The sequence below is a fragment of the Chelonia mydas genome, chromosome 1 (assembly GCF_015237465.2).
Source record: "Chelonia mydas isolate rCheMyd1 chromosome 1, rCheMyd1.pri.v2, whole genome shotgun sequence".
NCBI lineage: Eukaryota > Metazoa > Chordata > Testudines > Cheloniidae > Chelonia > Chelonia mydas.
In genome coordinates this window covers 141001949-141014779 of record NC_057849.1, presented here as the reverse complement: position 1 = coordinate 141014779, position 12831 = coordinate 141001949, and the positions used below count along the sequence as shown (strand labels likewise).

The 12831-nt window shown below is 47.2% G+C and overlaps 1 protein-coding gene across 8 annotated transcripts in view; it reads right to left on the bottom strand.

Annotated features, from left to right (window-relative positions):
- POLA1 (DNA polymerase alpha 1, catalytic subunit) overlaps positions 1–12421 on the bottom strand; it is a 349214-nt gene extending 336793 nt beyond the window's left edge. For 6 of the 8 annotated variants that reach the window (XM_037901935.2, XM_043537998.1, XM_043538001.1 and 3 more), the window contains exons 1-2: positions 12239–12391; positions 2246–2370 (exon numbers count right to left, since the gene is read on the bottom strand). In XM_037901935.2, the coding sequence (XP_037757863.1) occupies positions 2246–2370; positions 12239–12266 (153 nt within the window). In that variant the 5' untranslated portion in view covers positions 12267–12391. Of the gene's footprint in view, positions 1–2245; positions 2371–6077; positions 6187–12238 lie in introns of those variants that run through there. The other 2 variants (XM_037901946.2, XM_043537997.1) reach the window with 2 other exon arrangements.
- Positions 12422–12831: the final 410 nt, after the last annotated feature.

The window sequence follows — 12831 nt, the reverse complement described above, 5'->3', positions numbered from 1 at the left end:
CTATTCTTTGTTAAATAAAAACTGTGATATGTTTATAGTGAAAACAAGCATAAGTGCTGTAAATTGAGAAGAGAGAGAATTCTGAGGTGTACTGTTCCTTTGGGAATAGCAGATCTGTGAATTCTGTGAGTATGCAGTGGAACAGGGGCTGGATACTCCAAGGGGGTGTTCGGGAAGCTCAGGGGCTGGAGTGCGCCTACTGCTTGTCTCCAAAGGGACTGCAGACCCTACGCAGGCTAAGAGGAGAGTGCATATATTGCCTGAGGCTGCTGGAGTCTGGGCCCTGACCCTTGGCAGGAACAGACAAGGCTTCCTCATTTTTAGGGCAGGTGGTAGTGAAGTTCCTCACAACCTTGGGCATTCCACAGAAGCATCACAGTACCTCACCAAGAGACCTCTTGGTGCCAACTGGCAGAGAACACAGGAATACCTAAGGGTTACTGGGATCCCCAGGGTCTAGTATCTTCATACTAGTTTCCCAAAGGGTGTCATGTAAGATCTCTACTGGAAGCCTGTGTCACACTGTGCATCAAAAAGTTTCTGTCAGGAAAGAAACGTTTATGCGCCTGGCTATATGTAATTGAACACTATGGATCACAATGGATGCCCATTTACAGGCTGAGCTGAATGCTAATGAAGAGATTTGAAGATTTTACAGAGAGGAAATTTACAAGAAAAAAATAATTCAGCAGGAAGGAGTCCTGTTTACATGCGAAGACAAGAGATTTCTGGACTATAACTGTAGAGACTAGGACTCACTCTGCAAACACATCAGCTTACTTCATGTAAAAAAAAAAAAAAAAAAGAAAGAAAACCACACACACCAACAGATCACAGCTTGGGTTGGCTGACAAGCACTGGAAAGATTATGTGAGCTAAACTTTATTAGTCAAGGGAGTATCTAGTGAAGTAAGTCTAGATTCCAGAATGCATTTATGACTTCACTTTATATGTAACCCTTCTTCCTGTTTTTACTATACACATATCTAAGTGCTATGTATACTGTTTCTTTGGGAGTATAAGATCTGGGAATTGTGAGAGTGTCCCGTGGATCAGGGGCTAGGTGCTGCAGTGGGAGACTCGGGGGTTGGAGTGGTGACTACCCTTAACCTGTTAAGAAACAGTGAGACTGGCAGAGGCCTGGAAGGCAGTGTGCGTGTTGCCTGAGGCTCGTGGAGCTGGGGAACTGACCAACAGCAGGAACATACAAGGCTTCCTCAGCTAAGGGAATTGATAGCGAGGTGCCTCACAACCCAGGGTACCACCAGGAAGCTTCACAAGGTATATCAACTGCAATGTAATATTAGCAAACACTTTAATTTAACAAAAAGTTATGACTGAGAGCGCGTCTACACTACCAACTTGCATCAGCACAGCTGTACCGCTGTAGCACGGTCTCCAATTGGCTTAATAACTCCACCTCTGCAAGAGGCAGTAGCTACGTTGGCGGGAGAAGCTCTCCCGTCAACGACATAACCCCTCTCCCGTGTGGACAGTGCTGAGATCAATATAACTATGTCGCTCAGAGGTGTGGATTTTTCACACCCGAGTGACATAGTTATACTGAAGTGAGTATGTAGCGTAGACCTGGACTGAGAAACAAGGCACTGTTAAGCTGAACATGCATCTTAAGTGGTCTGATTATCCCAGACCTCTGTCCACATCCAGGTGGGTGAAAAAAGGCTATTTGGGGTTGCATATCTGGTTAGTTACTATGTCATTTTGCTGTACTTTGTAGTAGTTTAATACTTCAATATAAATTGACTTTTCCTTTCCTTCCAAGATGCAGTGCCTTAACATTACCATACTTGGATCGCATAATACTTTGAAAATCATAAGTTAAGTTGTTTCCTAGTCCACTATTTAATTGATACATGCTGAAGTCCTGAATGCAAGCCTTTCACTACAGAATAACTGTCAAGGCAGATCAAACTTTATGTTCAAGCAATAAGCCATTTTAATGACTGAAAATTAAATGCTGCTCACCAATTTCTTTAATTTCCAATGGCAAGGGTCAGAGAAGTGGCAAATACAGAAATAACTACTGTCTCATGAAAAATTTTACTAAGAAAACACCTTTCAGGCAAGTTGGTCTTGACTGAATATTGTTTTCCTAACATTCCCCATAATTTCCAGAAGCAAGTGATCAGCTTTATACAGGTTAGGACAAAGATCAATATTCCCAAAACTCAACTTAGGTTTTTATATAGAAAGTCTAAACAAGAGAAAAGATTGACCTATTTACCTCATATTTTACTTTTTCACCCGCCTTGGCCTTTTTCAAGAGTTCTAGAGCTTCTTGGTGTCCTTTTTTAGATTTTCTCTCACGCCGAGAACGTGACACTGCAAAACTTCCAGAGTCTGATGTAGCTGAAATGAATATTAAAAACATCAGAAGTATAATTCAACTACGCATTGTTCTTGTTTTCAGACATTTAATCTACAGTAACTGTTTAATATTAATTTTAGAGAAACAATGATTTCACTGTTGATTATTCCTTAAAAACATGGGTGGAGTGTCCAATAGGCAGGGGAAGACTGAACCTGCCCAAACAGCCCCGTGTGGCCCTGCCCACACTCCGCCCACAGGCCCCCTCCCTTCCTGCTGCTAGTTGACCCCAGCCCAGATAGGCTGCTTTTCTTCCAGGAAGGAAAGCCAACTGGGGCTAGGGTGGCTGGGACTTGGAGTAGCTGGGGCTTCCCAGTGCTGGGGTCCCCTGGCCCTGGGGCTGTGCTGCCCAGTGCTCCAGTGCTGGGGAGTAGGGGCCGCACGCCACCTGCCACTCTGAAGGGCCCTGGGCAGAGGGCCGGTGCTTCCCGCAGCTCCCATTGGCCGGGAATGGCGAACCGCGGTCACTGGGAGCTGTGGGCAGCCATGCCTGTGGATGGTCAATGTAAACAAACTGTCTTGCAGCCCACCAGCGGATTACCCTGACAGGCCGCAGGTTGCCCACCACTGATCTAAGGTGTGCCACTCCCTCTCAGTAAGATGTTGTGGCCTTGGACAGAATAATAGGAGAACCACCTGTTGGGAAGCATGGAAGGAAGAGTTTACCTTCAGACCAAACAATTCCAGAGTCCTAAGCACCACCTTGTCTTTGTGGAACAAACAGTAAAGTTCCTGCATAGAAAAGACTGCCAGCTCCAACACTCCCCGGCAGACATAATGGGTATCAGAAAGCCAGTTTTGATGGACAAATAGAATGCTGACACTGATGTCAGTGATTCAACGGGATGGCTTGTCAGAGCTCTCAATACAATCAGTTGAGTGGCCTGACTGCTAACTCGGTTAATCAGAGTGCTCTAAGGAATTTGGCTACCTGGGGGTGCTCTGCCAGAGAACCCAGGGATCCCACAAACATCGTGCTACTGAGGGCAGATACCTGTCATGCTATGGAGCTGTGCTGGAGACTTTTGTCAAAGCATTTTCGGAGAAAGTCCAAAATAGCTGGGATTTCTAAGATTTGATTTGTGTTCCTAGCACCAGAACTTGGCCCAGATGGAAAAATGCATTTTCAATGTCGATACTCTTCTAGATGAAGGCGGTGTCTTGATGACTTCGAAGGACAAACCCAGTGGGACCAGCACTTCCCTTTCAATAGCCAGGCTGTTAGATGCAACCAACTAGCTACCAGATGATGAAGACGACCTTGTGAGAGGATGTCCCATCTCTTTGGGAGTTGTAGTGGAGGTCCTATTTTCAGTCTGAAAACCAGAGTCTCTTCAGTCAATGTGGAGTTATCAATATGACTGCTATCTGTTCTCATTTTATTTTCTCAACCACCTTCCCTAGTAATGGGAAGTGTGGAAACACAGAGGAGACCCTGCAGCCATCTGTGCAACAGGCAATCTGTCCCCCAGATCTGGGATCTACCTCCCTAGTGAAGTACTTTGGTCTCTTTGCATTCATATGGTTCATGACTAGACGGTTGAGGGAACGCTAAACATTTGGACAATTAACTCAAAGACTCCCTAATTCGGGCACCACTCAGAGTTGTTGAGCTAATCTGCCTTTTGATTCGGGTCTCCCTTTACATGAATTGCTCTGAGGAATAGGAGACAGTTCTCTATCTATCATATAATTTCCATTGCTTCTGCATGTATCACTGGGGTCCTTGCTCCCCCTTGGTTGTTCACAAGTGATGGTGGTCATGTTGTCTGACTGAATCGGGACAGGGTTCCCCTCTAGGCTGGGCTGGAACCTTCACAGCACCAGCTTGATCACTTTTAGCTCTAGAAGGTTTATGCTGTGGGCCCTTTCCTCCAGGCTCCAGATGCCTAGAGATGTTTGGGCCCCAAGGTGTGAGCCCCAGCTCTCCAGGCTGGAGTTGGTTATGAGAACCTGAGGATCTGGGCAGCATATGGGTATACCTTTGTGTACATTGCCCTGGGCTGACCACCATTTTAAGGAGTTGAACACCTGTGCTGAGACCCTTACATGATCCTTCATGTATTCCAAGGAGTGGTCCTGTACCTTTACGATGAAGGCCTGAAGGCACCTGATGCATGATTGCACCCAGGGAGTGATCCCTATGCACGACAGGAGAAGGCCTAGTAGTTGAAGGCCCAGTGCTATAGCAGGCCTCTTGCAGCTCCCAAACAATGTGAAGAGGTTCTGAATCTTCTTGAATCTTTCTAGTGATGGATAGATCCTTGCTATCAAGGTATCTATGTCCACTCTGAAGTGTGTTATTTTTTTGACACTGATAAAGTCGGGTGCTTATAGGAGACTCAATGTCAGCGATGTGGCTCTCTGTGCTATTTCCGGGGATGGCATTCTGATCAAATGTTGTCCAAGAAGGGGCACAGGTGGATACCCTGCAACCTGAGTCAGGCTATCATTACTAACAACATCTTTGTAAACACCCTGAGAGCAGAGGACAAGCCAAATGAGAGCATCCGGTACTGATGTTACTTCCTGCCATAAGCAAATCTTAGGAACCTGTGACAGCAAGGCTGACAGAAATGTGGAGGTATGTGTAGCGAAGCAGAGTGGCCTCCCTCTGGACAGGAAAGCAAGGGACCACTACACTCCCTGGTCGGCAGAGCCAAACTGACCCCGCTTGCCACGCCAGGATGGGACAGCAAGTGTAAAGGAAGGGCTCTACAGCTCAGGTGAGCAGCAGCCAGGAAAGGAGATGGACGCTTCTATTCTGCTACAGCTCCCAGCAGCTGAATCTGCACTCTGCAGCATCCTGCAGAGGGCACGGACCCAGAAGAAGAGTTGCCAGGATTGCCATTTGCCATGTACCCAGAGGAGCCAGAGGACTGCGGATTCCAGAGATCCTACCTCCCCAGGGTAAGTGGTAAGTAGTCCAGGGCAGCAGACGATTATCTGGCTACATTGCTGACTATTTCTAGGTCAGCGTGTTGCAACTGGATCCCCGCTGACCCAGTGGCACATCACTCCACCACTGCTGGGGCCCTGGGCTGGGATGTGGAGGAGTCAGGTGGGCCCGCGTCCCCCTGCCACGCCACCCGAGGTGGCAGACTCCCCACCATGGAGGCCTAAGTACGTCTACTGTCCGTCAAGCTAGGATGCTAGACACAGTTGGTGCCTCCAGCCTTCCTGAGCCCCTAGACTGTGTGGGTGCTTATCCCTACCTGAGCCAGGAGGCTTAGCCTACAGCCTGTGCTCCCTCTAAGGTGCATGCCTGCTCAGCCGCACAAGAGCCATGCACACAGGTGAGCATGGAGAATGTGTAGAGAGGGTGGGTGAGGGCAGTGGGGTGAGGTGGGGGGTGGTGATGGGGGTTTGAGGGAGCTTGGGGCGTGCAGGAGAGGCGCCTCTCTCCCTCAGCCCCAGCCCCAGCCCCGGCCAGGGCTGCAGCACGGACAGGAGTTTCTCTCCCTCGGCCCCAGGCACCCCCCCTTTTTTTAGGGAGATCTTGTGTTACAGCAATTAAATGTTTGTTCTTTGTTCTGCAATGCCTCTGTTTACACAAGATTTATGGGGATAAGCAGTATTTTATCTGCCAGAAATGTACACCTTATTGAGCCTGATCCACATCCTAAACCAAGATTGATACAAGACCGTGAAATGCCACACTTTACTACCTTTAGCCAAAGAAAAATACCTTCAAGATACCATGGAGTTTTCATTTCATTTGGGTGTGGAATCTCAGTTTAGGTTCAGCTGTGCACTGCCAGCCACCAGATTAAATTCTGAGGAAAGGGAACTGCAACCTGAAATATGATAGCACATTATAGGATTTCATTGTTTTCTGCCCTTCAGAAAAGCCTCTTATATGCATAAGACTTCAGTCTATGTGTTTGCAATAGTGATAAGGAAGCCGTTCTAATATGATACACTTGAAGAACCAAATCCTAATGTAAATCGAAGAAGTTCCAGTGACTTCGTGGCTGCTGTACACCAGCTGAGGATCTGGTTCTAAAATGTCAGATTCCAGGAAATCTTTACGGTCCTTTTTACATGTACCATTGGCCATACCTATGGTAACTTTTTAAAGAATTATATATATATGTTTTTTGTTTCTACTGGTGGCGCACATCCACACATTACCTCGATACTGGTGCTGCACATAACAAAATGCATTCTCTGCATGAATTGAAAAAAATTAGAGGGAACATTGGTTACAGCCTCCTCCCTGCTCGGCCCTGCCCAAAGGGCTGGAGCCCCAGACTGTGTATGTTTGCTGGCTGCCTTAGCCAGGAGCCTGAAGCTACAGCCTGCCCTAGCTTTGCCTCACTCAAAGGGCCAGAGTTTTAGATTATTAAGTACTGCCAGCCTCAGTTGAGGGGCTACATGCTAAAAACTACTCAGTGTTCTGCCCCAACCGAGGGTGGGGACAAGTGCCCCAGACTGTTATTGCTTGTTTGCCTCTATAGGCCACAGAACTATAGACGGCTTATGGCTCGGCCCCGCCAGCGTGACCCAAGCCCAAGAGTTACCGCCCAATACAGTGAGGCAGAGTGGCCTCCCTCCCCACTGGAGAGCGAGGGACCACTACAGTACACTTTGCCAGATCCACTGAAGTCAAAAAATCCTCCTAGGACAGGCATGACACCATAGAGGTCAGGGTCTCCATCTGAAACTTTGTTTTCTTCATCCACTTGTTGAATCATTTGAGGTCTATGGCTTGGATTCCTCCCGTATGCTTTTGAACAATGAACAACATGGGGTACTCCTTCTCTTTGGAGTCTCTCCCTGCTCTGCTCAGGAACTCCTGGTCTATTTTCCTCCCAGTGGACTTGCAGCTGCTCTGGTGAGCAGGGGATCCCACTTGTCTGCCCAACTCATGGTCCTGGGACCTAACAGTGTTAGGGACCGAAGGCTGAGCACAACTCATCATCTGCCAAGGCCAGGAAGGCTGTCTCATAGACAGAGCACTGTTTAGATTTTGTTCAGTGCTTTTTAGACTGCTCAGCTGTACCAAAAGGGTGCAAAGGAGCCAGCAGAAAGGTTCCAGGTGGGTTCAGTCATCTGACTAAAAACCAACCCAGTGAGAAGGAAAGGGCTAGTATGAGACCACGGCTCATCATTGCCCCCCTCCAAAAAAAAAAAAAAAAAACCACACTGAAGGTAGAAGATAGGTGGGTGCAACAGAACTGCCATCCACACACTGCTGTGGAGGCAGAGAATCTGGCTGCAAGTGGGCGCAGAAGAGGCATGAACAAAGCAGTGGCGCCAAAATGCTGATCCGGCGCCATGAAGCTGCTGAGTGAGTAGAGTTGCTCAGACATCAAGGATTGTGGGCGCTGCTGAGCTGCAGAATAGGTAGATTGTGGTAATAATGCACCTATAGTAGACTCAGGAAGGGAAGGGTGACAATTGTTAAGCTGCCACCCAACCTCCTTTAGGGGTGCATCAGCTGTCACTATCCATGATTTGGAAAGGAAGGTTATTTTAGACATCTAGCTTCCTTCTTTATGCTTTTATTTCACTGACAACCAGTGCTTGAATGCATCAGGCAGGGTATTTTCAGTAGAGACACAGAAGTGTTAGTACCATTATACAAGACACTGGTGAGATCTCATCTTGAATACTGTGTGCAATTCTAGTCTTCCATGTTTAAGAAAGATTAATTCAAATTGGAACAGGTGCAGAGACGGGCTACTAGGATGATCAGAGGAATGGAAAACCTGTCTTATGAAAGGAGACGCCAAGAATTTAGCCAGCCAAAAGAAGACTGAGAGGAGATATGATTGCTCTTTATAAATAAATCAGAGAGATAAGTACGAGGGAGGGAGAGGAGTTATTTAAGTTACGCGCCAACGTGGACACAAGAACAAATGGACATAAACTGGACATCTAGTTTAGACTTGAAATTAGACAAATGTTTCTAACCATCAGAGGAGTGAAGCTCTGGAACAGCCTTCTGTCATAAAAATAAAGGGAAGGGTAACCACCTTTCTGAATACAGTGCTATAAAATCCCTCCTGGCCAGAGGCAAAACCCTTTCACTTGTAAAGGGTTAAGAAGCTAAGATAACCTCTCTGGCACCTGATCAAAATGACCAATGGGGAGACAAGATACTTTCAAATCTGGAGGCGGGGGAGGTGGGGGGGAACAAAGGGTCTGTCTGTGTGATGTTTTTGCCGGGAACAGACCAGGAATGCAGTCTCAGAACTTCTGTTAGTTAGTAAGTAATCTAGCTAGAAATGCGTTAGATTTCCTTTTGTTTAATGCCTGGTAAAATAGCTGTGCTGGGTGGAATGTATATTCCTGTTTTTGTGTCTTTTTGTAACTTAAGGTTTTGCCTAGAGGGATTCTCTACGTTTTGAATCTGATTACCTGTAAGGTATTTACCATCCTGATTTTACAGAGGTGATTCTTTTACTTTTTCTTTAAATTAAAATTCTTCTTTTAAGAACCTGATTGATTTTTCATTGTTCTTAAGAACCAAGGGTTTGCGTCTGTGTTCACCTATATAAACTGGTGAGGATTTTTATCAAGCCTTCCCCAGGAAAGGGGGTGTAAGGCTTGGGGGGATATTTTGGGGGAAGACGTCTCCAAGTGGGCTCTTTCCCTATTCTTTGTTTAACATGCTTGGTGGTGGCAGCATCGGATTCAAGGACAAGGCAAACTTTTTAACCTAAGCTGGTAAGAATAAGCTTAGGGGGTCTTTCATGCAGGTCCCCACATCTGTACCATAGAGTTCAGAGTGGGGAAGGAAGCTTGATACCTTCCAAGGGGAGCAGTGGGGGCAAAAAACCTAACCGGCTTCAAAACTGAGCTTGATAACTTTATGGAGAGGATGGTATGATGAGACTGCCTACAATGGCATGTAGCTCATCTGTGACTGCTAGTAGCAAATATCTCCAATGGCTGATGATCGGACACTAGTGGGTGTCCCACCAACATAGCTCTCGCCTCTTGCGGAGGTGGAGTAATTATGCTGACGGGAGAGTGCTCTCCTGTCAGCATAGAGTATCTTCACCGGACACGTTACAGCAGCATAGCTGCATCAGTGCAGCTATACCAGTGTAGTACTTCTAATGTAGACCTGCCCTCATGTTAATGTCAGACTAACAGATTTATTCTTTTAGCCGGCACAACTGATAAAAATGTAAAGACCTGTTCTAAACCAAAATAGTTAGGTAATAAAGTAGCACATTGTCAGTTACTGTTCGCAAAGCACTATCATTGAGATCCAGATCCCACAAAAAGATCAACAGAGGTTAACCCCCACTAACTTTAATGGGGCTCATGCAGACGCAGTGGTACACCTTCAAAAAGCTCGTTGCACGATCTTGCCCTGCTTATATCTAGGGCCCTACCAAATTCATAGCATCTCCCACAGTTCTACCCAACCTGAATGGCTATGAGCCAAAATGTCAGATGCTGAGTAGTATCTTTACCATGTGACCTTCCCCCCTCTTTTTTTGGTCCACTGAACATAGTTGGTCAGTTGCCTCTGAAGTATTTGTTATAATACTGATACAAGTTTTTACAGCTTTGGAATAATTTGTCCACCCATGAGCAGGAGGGCTGAGGGGGCATGGCCAGAGCAGCAGCATCAAATTGCTGCTCTGCCTCTGTGAAGCTAAAGAAAGAGGAGACCAGCACAGACATCAAAAATTGGGGGCGGAGGGGCATGGTCTATATGGGGGTGTTGTATTTGGGCTCCCCTTGAGCAGGTCTTGGATTTCTTTGGCAGGGGGTGGGGCAATGCCGCAGCATCTGGATGGGAGAAAATGCGTCCCCCACAGCTGCTGGCTAGGAGCAGAGTTCTGAAGGCAGTGCAGAAGAGAGGGTGGCTGTCAGCCCCCTCCAGCCCATGTGGGAGGCTGCCAGGAAAACCAAAATGTATGGTAATCCACCCCCCAATACACTGCTGTTGGCGGTGGTGTGGACTTTAAAGCTTGGCCATTGCGCCCCAGTTCTGAAGGCAGCACCCGACAGCAGCAGCACAGAAGTAAGGGAGGCAAACCCACGATCCCCCCTACAATACCTTACGACTCCCGACCCCAACACTTTTTTGGATTGGGATCCTCAAGGTTACAACACCCTGAAATTTCAGCTATAAACATCTGAAACCATGAAATTGACAATTTTTAAAAACCTATGACCGTGAAACTGACCAAAATGGACAGTGAATTGGTAGGGCCCTAATTATAACCATTCAGAAGACTGCTGCAAAGATTATTTTCCTAACTTTGACATGTCACCACTCTTGTTGCACGCAACCACTGGCTCCTCTTTCTCTATTGCATCAAACATAATTTATTTGTCCCCACTCTACCTATCATCTTTCCTTCACTATCAAGCTGTCGACTCCCGCCTCCAATGCACCCACGATGCCAGCCTCCATTTCCCACTTGTTAAATTTTTGATCAAGCAACATCATGCTTTCTTCTATGCTGGTCCTCATGCTTAAGAGAAGCTACCCATAAACATTTGCAAAACTAGCACATTATCCTTCTTAAAACTCTCCTTTGCTGTGATACCTACCAAAATAAAAACTTGATAATGGTTAGGTTGCTATTATGTTGAGGCCATTGCCCATCATGCTAGCCAATACTGTCACTCTCTCTTGGTACCCCCAGTCTGTCTGTATCCACATATTGTCCCTTATCTTATACTAGTCTGTAAACTGTTTAGGGGAGGGACCATCTTTTTGTTCCATGTTTGTATAGCACCTGGAACAATTGGGACCTGGTCTATGATTAGGGCTCTTAAGCGCTATAATATAAATAGGTTTCAGAGTAGCAGCTGTGTTAGTCTGTATTCGCAAAAAGAAAAGGAGTACTTGTGGCACCTTAGAGACTAACCAATTTATTTGAGCATTAGCTTTTGTGAGCTACAGCTCACTTCATCGGAGGCATCCAACGAAGTGAGCTGTAGCTCACGAAAGCTTATGCTCAAATAAATTGGTAAGTCTCTAAGGTGCCACAAGTACTCCTTTTATAATATAAATAGTAGTGGTTTCTAGTTATTGTTAAGCCACAACAGCAATTCAAAAAATATTTATGTAAAATACACAGAATTAAACTTTTTTTTGCATGTATTGAGGTATTTTCACTCTAAGCAAACTGAATACAATTTCTCTGTACCCCAATTTTGATTTTACTAGATTTAGAGGGTGAAGAAATTCAGGGCTCAAAACAGTGATGATGATGAGGAAAGTCACAACCTATCAAGTACAGACAACTGTCCTAAAAACAATGACATCTTGTGGGATGGGGCGGGGGGAAGGAGCACACGTCTGATAGTGTTGATGAAAATCATGCCTATGTTTTCATGAAACAGCAGGTTTCTTTAAAATTAAAAAGGGTTACAGTTCTCTCCTCCCTGTGTTTACTCCATGCACTTGACAGCATTTCGGGTACAGACATTTACCTCTATGTAGAAGCTTAAAACCCAGCCCGGAAAAAAAAAATTCTCCCCCAAAAAAACCCAAACCAAACAAAAAAGTGATTGAAAACCACAAATTCAGCAGGACGACGGAGACCAGTGTCAGCACTAGCTTCTTTTAACACGTCGGTATGTTTATTTTTTTAAGACAGACTCGATTTCAACACACCCTCCCTGTCACCTTCCAAGGAGAATCTTGGTGACACCAGTGAAGTGTGTCCCCCCCCCAAAAAAAAATCAAAAGCGGCGACTCCCAACTGCCCCACCCAGATCCTGCAGCACGGCCACCCCCGCCCAGGAACTCAGGAGACAAGCTCAAGGGAAGCCCAAATACAACACCCCGCACCGCCGCCATGCAGACCCTGCCCCGGGCTGCGCGAGCCCCCCTGCAGGAGTCGCGCAGCCCCGCCCGCCTCTCACCGCCGCGCCGGCTCTCGCTCTCCGCCATGGCCCCGACCACGCTCTCCGCTCGCGCCAACGCGCCCGAAAGTGGCGCGAGAGAGGCGACCCAGGCGCCCCGGCCGGCCGGCCAGCCAATCAAAAGCCGCGGCGAGTCCCGTCTTTCTGCAGCCCGCCCCTTCGCCCTGTTCCACCCTCTTGTGCAGGTCGAGGGGAGGAGCCGCAGCTGCGCGCGGGCGCACTGGGTGTTGCGAGTAATCTATGTGTTTGCGGCTCTGGCTCTGGAGGAGAGAGGCGCGGGCGGGTGCCTCATGGGGAGAGGTGGGTGGTTGCTGCGCCCTGACTTGCAAGTTACGACCAGGCTTAGCGCCAGCGGCGAGAGGATTGCTATTTATGGACAGGCGTTCCTGGGGGGCGGTCGCCACTGAGTGCCGGGGGAGGCCTTTTGTGTCCGGGGAAGGGAGTGAAAGGACATAGCTATGGGGCTTTCTTCTCGTCCTGGCTCCGGGGAAATAATTTGCAATTTGTAAACTCATGCTGGAGGCTTCAGAAAAGAGCTATTTCGGCCCAGCATTGCTATTTGCTGCAGCCCGCACCTAGCCCAGAGGGATGCA